General features: G+C 25.0%; 6 protein-coding genes across 6 annotated transcripts; 3 read left to right on the forward strand and 3 right to left on the reverse strand.

Annotated features, from left to right (window-relative positions):
• Positions 1 to 2,177: 2,177 nt before the first annotated feature.
• On the forward strand, positions 2,178 to 6,275 carry MKS88_004466 (GTP-binding protein; the record flags this gene model as incomplete). Its single annotated transcript, XM_067217645.1, has 1 exon — positions 2,178 to 6,275. The coding sequence occupies one exon, from the start codon at positions 2,178 to 2,180 to the stop codon at positions 6,273 to 6,275; it is 4,098 nt and encodes a 1,365-aa protein (XP_067072052.1).
• Positions 6,276 to 9,073: 2,798 nt separating this feature from the next.
• On the forward strand, positions 9,074 to 12,874 carry MKS88_004467 (uncharacterized protein; the record flags this gene model as incomplete). Its single annotated transcript, XM_067217646.1, has 1 exon — positions 9,074 to 12,874. One exon carries the CDS (start codon positions 9,074 to 9,076, stop codon positions 12,872 to 12,874), a length of 3,801 nt encoding a protein of 1,266 aa, XP_067072053.1.
• Positions 12,875 to 13,274: 400 nt separating this feature from the next.
• MKS88_004468 (thioredoxin-like protein) lies at positions 13,275 to 13,637 on the forward strand (the record flags this gene model as incomplete). Its single annotated transcript, XM_067217647.1, has 1 exon — positions 13,275 to 13,637. The coding sequence occupies one exon, from the start codon at positions 13,275 to 13,277 to the stop codon at positions 13,635 to 13,637; it is 363 nt and encodes a 120-aa protein (XP_067072054.1).
• A 653-nt stretch (positions 13,638 to 14,290) lies between these two features.
• MKS88_004469 (valine--tRNA ligase) lies at positions 14,291 to 17,560 on the reverse strand (the record flags this gene model as incomplete). Its single annotated transcript, XM_067217648.1, has 1 exon — positions 14,291 to 17,560. The coding sequence occupies one exon, from the start codon at positions 17,558 to 17,560 to the stop codon at positions 14,291 to 14,293; it is 3,270 nt and encodes a 1,089-aa protein (XP_067072055.1).
• Positions 17,561 to 19,297: 1,737 nt separating this feature from the next.
• On the reverse strand, positions 19,298 to 20,008 carry MKS88_004470 (uncharacterized protein; the record flags this gene model as incomplete). Its single annotated transcript, XM_067217649.1, has 1 exon — positions 19,298 to 20,008. The coding sequence occupies one exon, from the start codon at positions 20,006 to 20,008 to the stop codon at positions 19,298 to 19,300; it is 711 nt and encodes a 236-aa protein (XP_067072056.1).
• Positions 20,009 to 20,047: 39 nt separating this feature from the next.
• Positions 20,048 to 20,377, reverse strand: MKS88_004471 (uncharacterized protein; the record flags this gene model as incomplete). Its single annotated transcript, XM_067217650.1, has 1 exon — positions 20,048 to 20,377. The coding sequence occupies one exon, from the start codon at positions 20,375 to 20,377 to the stop codon at positions 20,048 to 20,050; it is 330 nt and encodes a 109-aa protein (XP_067072057.1).
• Between the last annotated feature and the right edge of the window lie 253 nt (positions 20,378 to 20,630).

Raw genomic sequence — 20,630 nt, forward strand, 5'->3', positions numbered from 1 at the left:
ATATATTATATATGTATTATGTATGCATATATAATATCGATTATTTTTATAACATACAGTGAATACTATATTAATGCTAAAAAATAATTCCATAATTTTCATTGTTATGTATTTTATACATATTTTATTGTTGAGAATTCATAATTTTGCGTTTTTTTAAAAATCATGATTAACTTCTTTTTAATATAATGAACGAAAAAAACAAATAAATAAAACAAATAAATAAAACAAATAAATCCTTCAAAGATATTAAGAATGTCTCGAGTTATATACAGTTGTTTCCTTTATAATTTTATTATCATTCAAATGAATTATGTTCCAGTAAGCTATTATTTATGCATGTACGAGACTTTTTTTTTTTAAAAAAACCACTTTCGCATTTTTAAAAAGGAAAAACAATGTATTATATATATATATATATACTTATATACAATTAATTTACGATATTATGAAAAGTGTAAAATTCTGAAAAGTCGTTTCTACCATATTTAAGTAAAGCGTACAATTTCAATGTTATTCAGAGGATGTGTTTAAAAGTATATAGGTTCTCAAAGCGTTTAGCTATTTAATCATAAAAATTCCAATTTCTCTCCTATTTAAAAAATGTAACCATATAAATTTAAATGAAGAATTTATCTTCTTTTTTTTTTTTTTTTTTTTTAAATTATAAACAAATTGATAGAACTATTTTAGTTTATTTTTGGAAAATGAGATTCATTTTAATTATATAAAGTAAAATAAAAAAGACAGAATTATTGTTTTTAAAAAAATAGTTAGAACGAAGTAGCTCTTTGTTCATTTATATTTTGTTACTCATATTTTTAAGAAGCTTTTGCTCATCTGTAAAGTTTATATTGGTATTTGCACACAAAGAGTGGTAAAAAGAATTGTATGCCCTTTTTTTTTCTCGAGTAATGAAGCAAGGAATAATTTGTAGGAAAAAAAAAAAAATGTACACATGGAAAATGATTTTGTAAATAAATAACAGAATGAAAACTTAGCCACGTATATACATATGCATATATATGTGTACATATGGATCTCATTTAAGTTTTTTCATTTTAATAATCAATACGCATAATTCTGTTTCATGCCCCCTTTCTTTGTGAACAATGAATAAAAATTTCGAATACATGCATTATACATGAATAAGAACAAAAAGTAATTTTATTATATATTTTTTTTTTATTTTCGTTTCTTATGTGTTATGAACTTATGCCTCAATTCGTCCATATTATATTAAAATAGGAATAATCCACATTTCATTATATATTTTATATGTAATATAAAAAATAAACAATGATTTCACTTAAAAATATAAAGAGAAATTATTCCTTGATAATAACCTTTATAATATTTTTACTAATGTACGCTTTGCAATGCGATATAATACACTTTCCTTATTTTGAATTTTTATTTTTGGAAGAACGTAAAAAAAAAAAAAAAAGAAATTTTTTTTTTTAATACAATTATGTAAACTCTTTTAAAAGAGCATACACATATTCATTATTTATACATATGTATTATACATATGCATATGGCATGTACGCGCATTGAATTTAGTAGATTAATTAAAACTTGAAATTTTAAAAGAATTATTTTGCAGTAAACAATTGACAGTCTCAATTTTATTTTATCTTATTTACTTATTTACCTATTTACTTGTTTATTTATTTATTTACTTATTTGCATACTTATTTATTAACTTATTTATTAACTTATTTTTTTACATATATTTTTTTATTATTTTATTTCATTTTTTTTTTTTTAAACGAAATTATTATAATTCCTTTTTACTTTTCCTTTTTTTTTATTCTGCTAAAATGACATTTACAATGTAATACACAGAAAATAAGCCTTCTTTTTCCTTTTTATGGTTTAAAAAAAAAAAGAAGTTAACTCATACGTAAATTTATGTACGTACGTAGGCATTTATGTGCGTACGTACGTATATATATATAATATATACGTATATAATACGTATATGTATAATATATACCATGTATAATATATACGCGTATAATATTTATATGTATAATATATTATATATGTATGCATATAATATATATAACAATTTACGTATGTACGTACATTTGTATATATGCAAGTGTAAGTATTTTTAAGCCCAAAAAAGAAAAAATAAGAGAGTGAATTATAAATGTGAACAAAAAAAAAAGATGAAAAAACTGTTTCCTTTTTTGCTATTCATAATTATAAATTCACTTATTTTTTACTGTGGCAGTACGGATGATAATACAAACAGTTCGAATGAAGAATCAGCCAATGGTTCTGCAAATAATTATAATTATACTAATAATGAGAGTTCTTCAAAAAATGTAGGTAATAATAATGATATGGACAATTATAATGATGATGGTAATGCTGAAAGATACGATACTGAAGATAATAGTAGTACTTATTATAAAGATGATATAGATGAAGATACTGATGAAAATAATTTTGAAATTCCATTGAATTGTAATGATGGAGATTGTTTAAATTCCATAGATGATATAAATAAAATAATTGATGATGAAAAAAGGAAAATACAAAATCGAAAAAAGAGGGGTAAAGCTATACAGATTATAAAACCAAATGTAAATCATACGGAATTAATAATTATTGAAGAGAATTTAGAAATTTTAAAAAAAGTTGAAAAACCAATAGCCATAGTTTCTGTTTTAGGAGATATGCACACAGGCAAATCTTTTTTACTTAATTTATTAAACGAACATGTAATTAATGATATTAGTAAAAGTGATAAAAATATTGAAAATGGATTTAAGGTAGGTAATGACATAACAGCTAGTACATATGGTATATGGATATGGTCAGAGCCTATTAAAGTAACAGTAAATAAATTAAAAAACATGTATGAATATATAGATAAAAATTTTACAAATTTTGTTAAAAATTATGAATATGAAAAAGATGAATATAATGAGGAGATTATAGATTTGTTAAATTTATATAAGACAGATGACTGGATTACCAAAATTGATGAATTACATTTATCCGATTTTGAAGAAGTGAATCTCATATTAATGGACACACAAGGTTTAAATAGTCCCAATGTTAATAAAAGATATGATGAAATATTATATGCTCTAACTAATTTAATTTCAACAGATATTATTTTCTTAACAATGAAAATGATAAATAATAAGGACTTAGAATTTATTGAAAATATTACAAAGGATGCTAACTTATTTATGTTAAGAGCATATACACGATCTAATGGTTCAACCTTTTCTATAAAAAAAAATAATTTTGATAAAATTTTAGATAATATGGATAACATAGAGAATAATTCTTTAATACTAGAAAGTATCGCTTCCAAAAATTTAATGTGGGTTGTTCATGATTTCAGTCAACGATTGGATGTAAGGAAGGGAAAATTATGGCTAGACATTTTACTAAATTCGGATAGAAGAGATTTAGATATTAAATATTGGAAAAAAATTATTTCAAATAAAAGTAAAGAAAAATATGATGCATATACTACAAAACAAAAAAAAATTGCATATCTAACCTACTCGGATAGTAGTAACAGCAGCAGTGGTAGTAGTAGTAGTAATACCAGCCTAGCAAATGAAACCTCTACTAATTACAAGCTGAACGTCCTTTATAAAAACATCGATTGTGTTTTGTTAAGAAATATGTACAATAACAAAGAGCTGGATTTTACCAATGCCAATATGAGCGATTTGAATGATGAATATAAGAATGACGTGATGCTACTAAGATATAAAATATATTTAAGAGCAATGTTATATCCGAAGAAGATATATTCGAATGTTCAGATGAATTATATAATGAGTAGAATTAAAAAAGAACAGCAGATGCGCAATCAAAAAGAAAATAACAGAACAGCGAATAGGGAAAATGATAACAGTATGAATAATGAAGCAGATGATACTAGTGGTAGTAGTAGTAGTAATAGTAATGGAAGTAGTAACAATGATTATTATAACCCCGAGGAAAGTAGCAACAAATATATGTCTGGGCAAGATGTATATGACTTCATTACCTTTTTAGTTAAGTCAGCTAACCAAAATTTATTTACCAATGTGAACCAGTTTTTTAAACATTTTAAAATTAACCGAGCAGAAATAAGTAGAAACGATTTAATATTTTTATATAAAAAGTATTTGCTACAATTTATGGAAAACGAAGATGTTGAATTTATTAGTTACCTAAATGAGGATAGTGATTATTTATCTGCGAAATTAGGAGGTAAATTGAATAATAATAAACAGAGCAAAATGGAAAATGACGAATTATTTAATGAAGATTTTATGGAGGAAGAGATAATTATTCAGGAAAAGACTGATATATATAAAATGCCTCCATTACTTAATGAGATAAGAAAATATGAAGAATTAATTCGAGAACAGATTTTAAATATTTGGTATAAGTACACAGAAAGTGATTTTCATGATGATGAGGAAAAAGAATTAATAAAAGATATTGAAACAAATTTATATGAAAGATTAGATCAAATAAAAAATGAAATGATTCAATTAGGTGAAACTAATATTCGCAAATTTTGTAAAATTGCATGTGAAGATGCACTACAAATAGTTGTTGAAGATATAAAAATGAAAAGTGATCAATACCCTATTAAACAAAAAGATCTTATGACTTTTTTTGAGTCTGTTAGTTATAATTTACTTAAATATTTAGAAAAAAAACTTTCTAAAAATTCAGATAAACTAGATCTTATATATTATAAAGACGAAATATGTAGTCCTTTAATTAATAATACTTTTCAAGAATTTTATTATTTAAAAAAAAAAAACATCACATTGAATGAAAGTAAATTAAAGTATCATTTTTCCAATGCTGTAACGAAGGGAAAAGAAGTATTTGAAATGTTAGCAGAAAGTACTGAAAACATAACAGAATATTTTAAAAATAAAAATCTATTTTATGCTACTTTGGATAAATGGAATGCAGAAGCAGTTAATGCATATATGACTACATTAAGTGATTTTTCAAAAGAAGAAAAAGAAATAAGTGAAGAATATTTACATATTCTAGATAATGATATAAAAGGGTTAAAACAGAAAGCCATGGAAAAGTGGCATAACCATTGTAAGGATAAAACAAATGCTTTATACAATATGCATAAGAGTAATCTAAAAAAAAATTTCTTAGAAAATTTCAATTTCCCATTAGATGAATTAATACTTCAAGATATATATTTAAGTTTAAAAGGTCAAGAAGAGTTAAAGTACATGGATATTTATTGCGCGAATGAAGAATCTTGGAACAGTGAGTATAAAAAATTTTTAGAATTAACTGATACAATATATAAATTCATAAAAGATGAGAATCTTAAGGCTATTCAAATAACATGCCAACAACCATTAGATGATTTAAAAAATGGAATACAAAATGAGATACATAATTATTTTTTATGGAGGTCATTGAAAAATACATTATATAATAAAGCACTTATCGTACTTTCAAATAATATTGAAAATATTTATTTAAAAAATCAAAGAGAAAATAAGATACAACCAACATTGGAAGAAAAATATAGCACACAAAAAAATACACATTATAGAAAAATATCAAAAGAATTAATGAGTAAAGTTATAAATAGATGGTTAAACAATGATATATATAATATATATTATCCCATTATAAGAAAACAATTAATTCATAAAATTATTTGTTATTTAGGTATGCTAATATTACTATTTGTAACATCATTAGTGATATATTTCAAAAAGTTTCATATAAGCTTTCTTTTCTTAATAATAATTTCTTTGTTTATGGTATTTGGATATGCTCAGATATCTTTATATTTTAAAAAATTCTTTAGACATGTTGTATTTTACATGTACGAAGGAATAGCCAATGTTTTTGGAACAGAAGGAGCAATTATTTTTTCCATTTTATTAATTTCAGTAACGGCTATATATGTGTACAATTATCATATTGTGAAATTTAAAAATAAGGTCGCAAAAAATACTAAGAAGTTATTGCAGTCACAAAATTTAATGAACATGTCAGGTATTAATGGTTATAAAGATGTGAACCCTAATCCTAAAATGAGAATATTCAAACCAAACATAATGAAATTTTCTGATTATGAAAAAGACCCAAAATATCATTCAACTAATATTCCTCACGATTATAAATTGCATAACGACGCCTCGCATTTTATTGATATGAAAAATAGGACAAATCGTTCCAACAAACTAGATGATTATACTTCTTACAATAACCCCAGTAAGTTTCAAAGAAGGTCCTACTTAGATTAGAGAGATAAGTAGAGAGAGGGAGCATAGCACACAATAAAAGAACAGGAGGAAGTAGAATAAAAAGAAAAAAAAAAAAAAAAAAAAAATTAAGCTGCGAGTTATATCACGAATATTATTAATGTGTAATTTTTTTTCTCATTTTGAACATTACCACTAACCATGTTTTATTATTATCATTATAACCACTACCATGTTTTATTATTATCATTATAACCACTATTATGTTTTATTATGATCATTATAACCACAACTATGTTTTATTATTCTTATTATAACCACTACTATGTTTTATTATTATCATTATAACCACTACTATGTTTTATTATTCTCATTATAGCCACTACTATGTTTTATTATTATCATTATAACCACTACTATGTTTTATCATTCTCATTATAACCACTACTATGTTTTATCATTCTCATTATAACCACTACTATGTTTTATCATTCTCATTATAACCACTACTATGTTTTATCATTCTCATTATAACCACTACTATGTTTTATCATTCTCATTATAACCACTACTATGTTTTATTATTCTCATTATTATTATTTTTGTTGCAATTATTATTAGCACAATAAACATTGTAGCTATTTATAAGCTATGTCTGTGAAGAATACTTTGTAATTTTTTTTTTTTTTTTTCTCGTACACTTACTCCTCATCATTTTAGTTTATGTATATATTTTACTTCGCTTTAGTACAACCAATATAATATTTTGTTCAAATGTGAATTATTTTATTCTTTTTTTTTTTTTTTACATATCTAATTTTTTTTTTTGGATTTTCACTTATAAAATTTTAATATTTTATTTTAAATTCTTTTTAATTCTTTTTAATTATTTTTGTGTGCATTGTGTATAATGCGTATGTTGCGCATATTGCTTAAGTATGTTAATTATGTTGAGTATACTGCGTATGTTCCTTATTTGCATATAATACTGTATATATCTTATTCATCGTTAATTATCACATATATAATTGCGCGTACATTTTATATGTATTATTACATTGATATTTTTTTAATGTTACAGAAAAAAAAAGAAAAGAAACACGTTGTTTTTTCTCTTTTTCTACTGCGAAATATTTAAGAATAAATGTACAACTTGCATATTATTACCTTTTTCCTTTTGTATGAAGGTAGATGTTTATTTTGTGCGTATATATATATATTTTACCATTTTCACATAAAAATGTATGTTGTAGATACTGTTTTACTGTGCAGTATATCTTCACTTGTTTTTCCTTATCTTTTATTCGATTATTCTTTCTTTCTTTTTTTTTTTTTAATTGTATGAAACACAATAAATGAAAACAAAAGTATAACTTATAAATTGTAAAATGTAAAAAGTAATTTGTAAATTATAAAATTATGAAAGTATAAAAGTATAAAATGAAGTAGAGGCGGATAAAAAATGGCAATATAAAAGAAATAATATGGACAGATAGTTTAATATATCGTATGCCATACAACATAACACAAAAAAATAGAAGAAATTAAATATGAAGAAAAACAAATAAATACTTAAATGAATACTTTTACGTATAATACTGTATGTTTTTACGTTAATACTTATTTTGTAAAAATGATAAGCGGCTACATAATTTCAATTTAAAAAGAAAAAAGGCAAAAAAATAGAATATGCTAAACAGACCTTTTTCCTGTATACAGAGTATTTCTTGTGTCATCTAGGCCAATTCTATCATGAACATAGTTTACATTTTTGCTACACGTTTTTTCGAAAATGTTAATTTCTTCAATACATTTTGTAATGTCGTCATCATGTTTATGTAAACATAAAATTAACGGCTGCATATTACACACAACTTGTTGTTTTAATTTTGAACCAACCTTGAACTCACTCATCTGTAGCAGTTAAAAATAATGTAGTTGTCAATACATTAGGCAAAAGTGTGCAAATGCATACGTGTAAGCCTGAACATTAATGTACTCTTGTATATGAATATATATATATATATACATTTATACGCAAGTATTTACGTCGTTGTGATGTAAAAGCTTCTTACCCTTAACTTTTTCAAAAACGCAGAAAAAAAAGAAATCCTTATAAATAACCCCTATCCTATCTTGTTAAAACCGCTTTGTACATATACATATATATATATATATATGTACGTACATGCGTGTACGTATACCTATCAAATATGTTGTTTTACTATAAATTTTTTAAAGCCTCATTTATTCTTAAATCCAGAAAAAATTTTTTTAAGAATTAATAAGCTAAATTAATACTAAGTATAGGAGATGTTTATATATGATATTCTTACTCCTGCGATGCATTCATTATACATGTGCATTTTATCTGTTTTGTATCTTTTTTGTATCTTTTTTGTATCTTTTTTGTATCTTTTTTGTATCTTTTTTTTTTTTTTTTTTTTTTAGCATTGTACCGAAATGTTTATATCGCTGCCTAAACAAAATAAATATGTATTTCAATAATAAAAAACGAGCTATCGCGTTCCATAAGAAAATTTTATTTTTTCTTATCATATTCATATATATATTTTATTTTTCATTTGCATTTGTATCCTCAATTTCAAATTAAGTTTCCGCTTCATTTGCATTTTCATTCTTTTTTTTTTTTTTTTTTGGTTTATTCATGATTTCAATAATTACAGCGCGAATATACTAAAAATAAAGCTATTTTTTTTTTTTACCATTTTGTCATTTATATTAGCTGTATGTATGTATGCTTAAGTATATATATATATACATAGGTGTTATATATATGTTCGTAATACATACGTATGTATGCTTGTGAATCGTACGAAATGAAAGTAGATCCTGGGGAGATATTCAAAAATTACAACCACAATGAAACTGTAAAATGCATTGATAGTTTAAGAGATAATATAATTAACAAAGAAGACGCAATTAAGGATTTTTTAAAAAAGAAAAGCAGCAAAGTAATTGATAATACGATTAAAATTAAGAACATATACGGAAATGTGGAGAAAATAAAACACAACATAGAATATATAATTAGCAATTACAACAAGTTAATTAATGATGTGAAGAGTTCAGCAGGTGTTACTTTTAAAGAATCTTGTTATACGAAAGAATTAAATGAATCTGAAAAAAATATCATAAAAAATGTATGGATGCAAAAATATGACAAGTATGAATTCTTATTCAACAATTCATTTTTTTTATTAAATTCGGAAGAAAACAATTACTATGATTTTGTTAAGAAAAAAAAAGAAGATTTAATTAATTACGATTGTTTTTACTTAAACAATTATATAAACAATATTTATTTTGATATTAATAAAAAAGTGAGTGAAGAAAATTATATATATGTCGTTAATAAAGTTTATACAGATATATTTATTTGTTTAAAAATTTTAAATTCTATACTTAAAAATGAAGAAATTCGGAATATTTATAAAAAAATATTTGACAGTCAAAGTTCTTTATATTATTTAAATTCCTTTGCAAGTAAATATAAGGAGAATTTTTATGAAATTTTACTCAAGTTAATTTACTCCTCTTATTATAACTTAACATATAATAATAATTGTAAAATTAATGCAATACCAAAATGTGTAATTGTCTTACTAATTTTTTACAATCAGAAAAATTCTCAATTTATTGATATTATAAAAAATAATTTATTCGAGGAAATTCTGAATGCAAGAATAAATTTAATAAATAATTTTATTAAAAAAAAAAAGTTCCTAGGGGAAAAAAATTTCCTCTTTGCAAAACTAAAAACCTCTTTTAAAAAAATCACTTATTTATTATTAAATACCAAGTATATACTGCTCCTTCTAATTGATGTAAAAAAGAAGGATTTGTTGGAAAAAATAAAAAAAGGGGAAGCACATAAGGAAGCACTTGAACAAACCCGTGAGGAAAGCCATGAAGATGCACGTGAACAAACACCAAAGTTGAAGGAAGGTGAGGATAAAATCACACAAAGCGACACTAGTACAAATGTACAAATTGAACAAAGTGAATTAACGTGTGCTAAAAAGGATACTATTTTGTTAAAAGAACAGGAGAAAAGTGACAGAAGTGTTAATAGGAAATATTCAGACGATTCTACAGAAACCCAAGGGAAAACATTTTTAGAAATAATGAAAAATGATTTATTTATACTACAAGATTTATTTCATGAAGATAAAAAAAAGGAGATAAAAAAATATAAGGAATATTATAATTATGGTATAAATAGCACAAATGAAATAAAAAATATCATGAACAAAAACAGCATAGAGAATTTGAAGCTATTACAAAAAAATTACTCCGAATGTGTTAATCGTATTTATGATTATATGGTACATTTACTACACCTTTATTATTATGAAAACGAGTATAATTTTATATGTAATTTCTTGTTCAAAGAATATACGAGTATCAAACTACTTTATAATAAAATGAAAACAAAAATTTTAACAAAAGAAAAATATTTCAATAAATTTATGAAAGATGTCGATTTTTTTATAAGCAATGATTACTTAAATGCTATACATGATCAAATCTTTGAAATTTTTTTTTTTCTATTTTTTAACAAATTTATAAGTGCCATACCATTTTTTGATACGAAACCTATAAACAAATGGAAATTAATAATTATAAAACTTTTGCAAATTTTATTTTATAATATATCATCTATGACTTATGAAAAAACATTTGAAATGGAAAGATATATATTTCATTCTTTTCTTTTAAATTCCTTTTATTTTTACTATGAATTTTACACAACCGACTTGGATTCAATATATACAGAATTTTGTAAAATTGAAAAATACTCCAATAAGAACGTAAAAAGTAGAAAAAATTTTCAAAAAGAATTATCAGAATATTTTCTTACAAATAAAAATTCCTCAAAAGACAAATATTTTCATAATGAATTTAAAAAAATAATAAAAGAAAAAATACACCCATTGATGTTTAATGCATATAAGCTTATTATGTATATAGAAAGCAAAGAAATTAACAGCAGCGTGAATTCTGATTTTTTCTCAACAAATGAAGAGGATACAACTTTGATAGATTTTCACAAAGAATTCAACGCATTTATGAATATTTTGAAGTACCAAAAAGGGGTACCTTCGAACATTAGTAATGAGCACATTTTGAAAAAGTGTAATATGTTACTAATCTTTTTAAAATCAACTACTCGAGGGAAAATCAATGGGGAGATGAACTTTTTTCCTAGCACAGATGATAGTGGAGTTTTCAATAACGCAAACAATGAGCAGCGTGTCGCAAATATTGTTAATGTCTCTAATGCTGCAAATATCGCCAATGAAATTTTGAATTATGATAGTTCAACCAAACTTTATGATCAAATTCAGAGGACAGAAGACATAAATGAAGAATACAAAGAATTGTGGTTTTATATTAATCTTACTAGGTATAATAATAAACAAGAATTTAGTAAATTTTTGAATTGCTATTGCATAGGTTTAAAAGAAAGGAATACATTGGAGAGTGAAAAAGCGTATAACAAAGAGATCAGTTCGGATAAAGAAAAATATTTAAATGATGATTATTATTATAATTATTATCATAACGAGGGTGATAGTTGCATTAGTGGTGATATCCATGGCGATGATAGTAACGATGGCGCGAAGAGCGAACAAAATTTTTGCTTAAATGATTTAAAAAGTATATACTTCCATATAGTTTATCATATATTTAAGATTTCACTGAAATGCTTTTGTTTGGAACATTTCGATAATTTAGAGTGTTATTTAGACTTTTTACTGAATATGCTATCAAATAATGATATGAAAAATATAATATGTGAAAAAATGAACTGTCATTTAGTAAACATATTCACCTTCTCAAATATATTTATATTATATATTGAAAAAGTAATAAACACAGAGATGTATAGAAGCATTATTATCTTTATTGTAAAAAGTGTACTACAGAAGAGGATATACAAAATTTATCGCAAATTTATTTGTAAAATAAAAGAAATTTATTTAAATGAAAGTAGAGAAGAAACAAAAGACAAGAAAAACTTTTTAGATAAAAAAATAACGGAATTGTATAATATATTACTGCTAGACTTATGTTTTTGTGAACAAATTTTAGATAAAAATACTATTATAAATAAATACTTTTATGAAAGTCTTATTTCAAGATATAGAGAAAATGAAATTTACTACATGCAAGCGTGTTTATATTTTATTCATATTTATAAAGAAAAATATAATGTGTACAGCGAAAAAAAAATTAATGAAAATAATACAAAAAAACATCTATTCTTTAAAAAATTACATAAAAAAGACACACACACACAAAAAAAAGTAGAAACTAACCCATCTAGCTACTTGTTCAAAATAATAATTGATGATATTTTAGCAGAGCTAAATAAGTTAGATAATCTTAATAGTATTATTTTTCAAAAACACATACGCCTACTATCTCAAAATATCATAAGAAATTCTTATTTATTATATTACTTATTCGCCCACAGTTCAACATTAAATAACTTACTATTAAATGTACAAAAAGAGGAGAAGCAAAAATCGCTAGAAATTTTTAATTTTAATGAAATTCATATGATTGATAACAGTCTTATTGAAGATAAATTGTTCAAGTTTTTTTTTTAATTTATTTAACTCTTTTAAAAAAAAAAAAAATAAATAGGCATCATAGAATAACGTGTTGTGTGCTTCGAGTGTGTTTTGCATTTAGATATTGTTTATGTACACATGTACGTGCACATATACTCATTCACGTAGTACAAACAAATTTTTAGTATTATATTTCATTGCGTTATCATTAAGCCATTAATGCATTATTATTGCGCCATTGTTGTGTAGTCGTTCCACGATGACACTATTTCAACGTTAAATCATAATTGCCCTAATTTTAGCATATATATTCCACATAATGCGTTACATTATAGACTTTATTATATACATTCTTAAACAACCATCTTATTTTTGAGTATATTGCTATTTTTGTTTACCTTCACCTTCCTTGTAATTTGTTCTTTTTATAATAAAAATGAAAAAAGCCGAAGATAAAATATATCAGGAAATACATAATGAAGAAGAATATAAAAAATTATTTGATGAAAAAAATGACATTCTTTATATAATAGACGTCTATACCAAATGGTGTGGACCATGCCTTTTCACTTTTGAAATAATTAATAAGATTTATAAAAGTTATTGTACCTTTTCACAAAGTGTCAAAATATTTGCTGTATGTGCACAAACAATTGCATCATTAAAAAATTATGACAATAACTCGAAACCCTTTTATATAATATTAAAAAATGGAGAAATTATTGGGCAAATCATAGGCTGTAACACACCGCATATATTTTCATTGATCGATGAACATTTGGAGAATAAGTTGAATTGAAATTTTTTTTTTTTTTTTGCAAAATTACTAGGAAAAGAAATACCTAAGATAAATAAAATAAATTAAGTGCACAAAATATATGTAACAGAAATTATGGAGAAATATGAAGGGAAACAAAATACAAAAAATTATAAAAAATATATAAACGGGTAGTCGAAACACTGTAGTGGTATTAACAAAACTTATAGAAGAAGGAATGTAATACGTAAATCTAACAATAACAAAATTTTAAAAAATGGTAAATATAATAACATACATTCAGCAAAAAAGGGATACTCCAAAGGGAAGCGTACACATATATATTATTTCAGCCCAAACACACTCTATATATATATATATATATATATATATATATATAATTCAAGTATACTTATGTGTGTTCATTTATGCATAATTAATTTCATTTCTGTACGTACGCATTTACAGCGCTTGAAATGTACATCCATCAGATATATATGGGGAAAATGTTTTCATTATTATGTATATTCCAAAAAAAAAAAAAAAAATCCTTTTTTTAATTGCAGTTACTACACTATGACGTAAATTTGATCAACTTATATTTTTATATAACCCTTTTTGGTAAACTTATATTATTACTATTATCATTAGCGTTTTATTTCACTTTCTTTCATTTTATGTCTACAACAAGATTATCAATTTTTCAAGCATTCATTAATTTCAATTATAATATTTGATATATCCAGTATTTGAGAATTTAATTGCTCCACTTTTTCCATATATAAATTTCTGACTTGTTCAGGAACTTTTTGTTCGTAATTTGGATCATTAATTTTTTTTAAATACGAATCTAAAGAATTCTGTAACTTTTTATTTTTATTTACCATATTAAGTAACAAGGGTTTAAGATATTCTTCCGTCGACTGGACATATATAATAAATTGGTTCGAAATAATATCTTTTAGACATTTTTTAATTTGAATTTTTAATTCCTGCGATAATTCATCCACATTGTAATTAACTATACTTAGGGATGATAGCTTGGCTAATACTTGGATTTTACTTTTTACTTTTTCGATAAAAATTTCATCTGCTTTATTTTTTGCAGCAATAAAACAATTTAGCTTAGATTTTGGAGGAATTTCAAGATTTGAAATAAAAGATCTAAATTGCTTAACAATGATCATAAATGTATTCATTTCTAAATTAACTTGTTCATTATTCCACAATTCTACATATTCTGGATAACTAGCTATGGAAATAGAATCAAATTTGTATGCTTCTGCTGCAATTTTGTGATATAATTCTTCTGTTATGAATGGAGATATTGGATGTAGAAGTCTAAGGCCATAATCAAGACACGCATGCAGCGTTTTATTTGCTTCAAGCCCATCATCCATTTTACTATCAGTTAGTACACCATCAGGGTTATCAGTTGTATTAACAGCAGTGTAATTAGTAGTTTTACTACCAGATGGTACATCATCTTGTCTCTTTTCATTTGGTAACTGCTTATTTTGTACATCTCCTTGCGAATCTGTATTTAGGCGTGCCTTTATTAGTTCTAAATAAATATCACATAAATCGTATAGCCAAAAATTGTACGAAGCAAATGCTACTTCCGAAAAATTATACGCATTAAAATTTTCATTTGCACTTTTAATATATATATTTAATCTATGTAAAATCCATTTGTCCTCCCACTTAACGGTTTTGACATATTCAGGTTTGTAAAGTAAAATATTATAATTATCATAATTTTCTGGTAATGTCTTTAGAAAAAATTTGACAGCATTCCATAATTTATTGCAAAAATGTCTATATCCAATAATTCTATTAATATCTAAATTTACATTTCTTCCTTGTTTTAAGTAGGTTAGTAGACCAAACCTTAAGGCATCTGTACCACATTCAGGTATACCCTTTGGGAATTCTTTTTTTTGTAATTCTATAGCTCTTTTAATTTCTTTTTCTGGTAAATTTCCTTCATATAATTTCTGATGTAACCCTTCTAGTGTTATTCCATCAATAATATCTAGAGGATCCACAACATTTCCTTTACTTTTGCTCATCTTTTCTCCTTTCGAATCTCTTATCATAGCATGTAAATATATTGTATTAAATGGTAACTTTTTCATTAAATGTATGGAAACTATTACCATTCTAGCTACCCAAAAAAATAATATATCCTGACCAGTTTCTAAAATAGTATTCGGGAAGAAATTTTCTATGTCTTCTGTTTGTTCTGGCCATCCTAATGAACTAAAGGGAACTAAAGAAGAAGAAAACCACGTATCCAGGACATCTTCATCTTGAATTAATTCAAACTGTTTATCTTCTCCTATTAACTTTTTTGCTTTCTCTATGCATTCCTCATGGGAATTCCCAACTACCCATTGCTCCTGACCTTGTTCATAAGGATTCAAGCAGATATTGTTATTATGGATGCTTGTCTGACTTCTATTTTGTCCATTACTTTGTCCACTATTTTGATTTTCTGCGCCTGCGCTTTCCCCTGTTAAGTCATCTTTCATTATAATTTTATATGCAGGAATCCGATGACCCCACCATAACTGTCTTGATATACACCAGTCCCTAGCATTTTCTAGCCAATAAAACCAGGTATTTATGTGTTGTGCAGGAATAATTGCTAGTTCCTTAGTCTTCACATAACTGATCGCCTGTTTAGCTAGCTCTGAGCAATTTAAATACCATTGAGGAATAAGCATATATTCAATGATATCATTGCTTCTTGAGCATAAGGGTAAGGACATGGAATTAGGAATTTTATCTGACAATAAATTTCGTTTTTTTAATTCTTCTTGAATTTTAAACCTACATTCAAATCGATGTAAACCTGCAAATAATTCTCCTCCGTTTTCATTAATATGTCCATCTAATGTAAATATATTAATATATTTTAAATTATGTCTTTTCATCATTTCATAGTCATTTTTATCATGTGCTGGTGTAATTTTTACTGCCCCTGTACCATATTCCATATCAACATATGTATCAGCAATAACAATTAATTTTCTATCCAAAATGAAAGGATGAATTAATTCTTTTCCTACTAAATGAGAATATCTTTTATCATTTGGATGTACTGCCACTGCGACATCTCCTAACATTGTTTCAATACGAGTTGTTGCAATTTCAATTTTTTCTTGACTATCTTTTATTTGATAAAAAAATTTATATAAAACACCTACTTCTACTAAATGATCAAAAGAAGGGATTTTAATTTTTGTTGGTTTTTTAATTTCTTCAAGATTAACCTCTATATCTGATAAAGCAGTTTTCAAATGAGGACACCAGGCTACTAATCTATTATCTCGATATATTAGTCCACTATCGTAAAATCTAATAAATGCTTCTTTAACAGCAATAGACAAATTCTCATTCATGGTAAAATATTCTCTTGACCAGTCAACGGATGCACCTATTCTTCTTATTTGGTTATTTATTTTATTACCATGCAAATTTTTCCACTCATATATTTTTTTTACAAATTCATCTCTTCCATAATCATGTCTTACTTTTTTCTCTTTTTTATATAACATTTTTTCAACAACGGTTTGAGTTGCTATACCTGCATGGTCTGTCCCAGGTATATATAACGTTAAATAATTTTTCATTCTTTTATATCTAACTAACGAATCCTGAATAGCTATTGTTAATGTATGACCAATATGTAACGTTCCAGTAATATTAGGAGGCGGTAATACAATTACAAATTTATTTGCATTATCTTTAATTTTTATTAATTCTTTTTTTGGTTTAAAATAGTCATTTTGTTCCCAAAATGTATACCACTTTGATTCCACACTTTTAGGATCATATGCATCCTTCATAGATTTTAAATTCTCCTTCAAATTTCTGTTTTCCATGTTCTTTACTTTACTATATCTTGCACACGTTTGATATTTGTAGAACAATATTCTTCTTAGTAAAGTTTTTCTCATGCAAATGAGGTAAAGATGAGACGCTAATGGTACAGGGAAAATGTATGGAAAATGTATGGGAAATGTATGGGAAATATATGGGAAGGGTAAGGGAAAAGTAGCAGAAAATGTATGGAAAAAGCTGGGGAACACGTAAGGGAAAAGCATTGAAAAAGAATGGAAAAATTAATGGGAAACGTAAAATGAACACTAAATATTACGCTTTTATGTACTACCTTTTTATAATCACTTCCAGCAAAATATATTATAAGGTAAAACTTGGGTGCTATATGCAAAACTTTTTTTCTCCTAAATGTCTACTAGCCCTTTTGCACTTGGTGAACATGTACATAACAATTTGTCTACATTTGAAAATGCAGAAATTATGGTACATATGTAGCGATATATATGCCGTATTTACCTTACACTTCTGTGCCCCACTAATTATATATACTATATATGTACATGCTTATGTATGTGTTGTTACACCTCTGAATAAATTTTCTACAGGTTAAAATTACATCATATATAGCACTCTTTCTAGTTTTCCTAAGTATTATGCTTTTATAATATATATAAAAATAGGTACGGGTTTACATATATATATGTATATACATATATAAATATATGAGTTTATATATATGTACGGTATCTACTCAGCTTCTCCCGTTCGAAGTTCAAATGAATATAACTAAATATAGTTATTCCTTCACAAATTAGAATAAATATTGCGTTAGTTCGATGATTGTTTCAATTTGTTCATCACATAAATGCATTCCACTGGAATGTCCTATTTCATGGAAATGATAAACAGGTTTCACTATTTGGTTCAATGTTTTATATATAAAGTTCAGATACACTTATTATCTTTGTTCTCAGTATTTTGTAATTTTTAATTTGTTCCCTTTTTTTTTTTTTTTTTTTTTTACCTTTTTTTTATACCTTTGCCTAAGCCTTGTATTACTTATTCTGCTACGTTTTATTTGCCAAATTTACAGGTGAACAAATTGTTGTTTGGCATGCTTGGTATTTGCTTTATTTTATAGAAATATAACCTCACTGCTGTTTAGGCATGTATAGGAGTGCGTCATAATAAAAACATACTATTTTCAAAAGGAAAACAATAATATATTATATAATTGATAAATAACCAACCATCTATATTTTATAAAATTAAAATAAATATTTGTTCTGAATATTATATGGTTGTCAATAAATACATTTTGTTGGTTCGAAACATTTTTTAAAAATACTGTATTTATATGTATACTTAATGAGTTTAATTGTTTCTCCTAATTTTGTGTACTGTAAATTTTATATTAAAGAATGGTTTTAAAAAAAAGAAATAGAAAAAAAGGAAAAGAAGAATACATAAGAAAAAAAAAAAAAAATGTAAATTTTAAGTGGTAAAACTTTAAGAACATATATTACGCTTAAAATAAAACAGAAAACTATGTATATTTGCCCAAGCCCTGAAAGGAGAGGAGCAGGATTTCCAGATATAATATGTATGAATTATGTATATGCATAAATATGCATGTGCTGCTACATGGGTATATGTATATATTTAAATACATACGCTTCTTAATATAAATGTGCAAAAATTTTTAGATTAAATAACCGATTTTTAACCCATTATCATTATACTCATTTTGTGATCAAATTTTTCGCGTTTTTTCATTTTAATTGTGAATAGATTTATTTAACTTACTTTTGAAGAAAACAGTAGATAACTTTCCCCTCTCTGCTCACAACAAACTATTTTTGAATTTTTTTTGCGGCTCCTTCCATCTGTTGGTTACTAGCTAATTTATTTTTATATTCGTTTTCAAATATGTTGGATTGGTTATATGTCGATTTCATAACACCAGCTTCGTTCACTGTAGTGCTCAGAGGATAGATATATTTATTATTATTATTATTATTATTATTTGGATCATGATTTTTGTTTACCCCAATTTTACCCCCAACAAAAGTTACAAAATTATGAACATAATTATTGTTATTACTCAAGTTGGAAAGAAGTATATCCGTAAAGGTGTAACTTTTTTTTATTGTATCATTAATAATATAAAGAAGACCATCATATTTTGAAGTAATTAGAAAATTATTCGATGAAGCAATAATGTTACTACTTTTCATCTTTAAATTATGGTACGAGTTAATTTTAAAATTATTCTGCTTTGTAAATTTTTCATTTATGAATTTATTCTTAGTATAATTCATAATACTGTTGTTAACTATGCTATAATGATCGATGTATAGCTTGTTTTTATTTTTACATTTTTCATCATGCATTTTGCTATTATATTTGCAGTTCTCATCGCTTTCTTTCATCCAGTTGTTGTTCCATAGGCTGTGGAACTTAAAACAACTTTTGTCGCCTTTTTCATAAAACGTATGTCCGTTTGTATGGCAGTAATTTTTGCTTAATAAATGAGTACTTAAGAGACTGACCCCATTGCCCATATGTACTTCACTAGTTACTTCATTGTTTGTGGAAAGTCCTTATGTATTAGGAGAGCTGTTTTTCACTGAACGATATAAAGTTAATTTATTTAATGAATTATTTACCTTCATCATGTAAAAATTATTAGAACCAGATGAGCAATTTTTTTTTTTTTTATTATCAGCACTGTTATCATTCTTATAGGCACTGTCATCATTCTTATCGTTATTGTAATCATTCTTATCATTATTGTAATCACTCATATCGTTATTGTAATCACTCATATCGTTATTGTAATCATTCTTATCGTTATTGTAATCACCCATATCGTTATTGTAATCATTCATATCGTTAATGTAATCATTCTTATCGTCATTGTAATCATTCATATCGTTATTTTAATCATTCTTATCATTATTGTAATCACCCATATCGTTATTGTAATCATTCATATCGTTAATGTAATCATTCTTATCGTCATTGTAATCATTCATATCGTTATTTTAATCATTCTTATCATTATTGTAATCACCCATATCGTTATTGTAATCATTCATATCGTTAATGTAATCATTCTTATCGTCATTGTAATCATTCATATCGTTATTTTAATCATTCTTATCGTTATTGTAATCACCCATA

The sequence above is a fragment of the Plasmodium brasilianum genome, chromosome 12, assembly GCF_023973825.1.
Source record: "Plasmodium brasilianum strain Bolivian I chromosome 12, whole genome shotgun sequence".
In the NCBI taxonomy this organism is placed as follows: domain Eukaryota; phylum Apicomplexa; class Aconoidasida; order Haemosporida; family Plasmodiidae; genus Plasmodium; species Plasmodium brasilianum.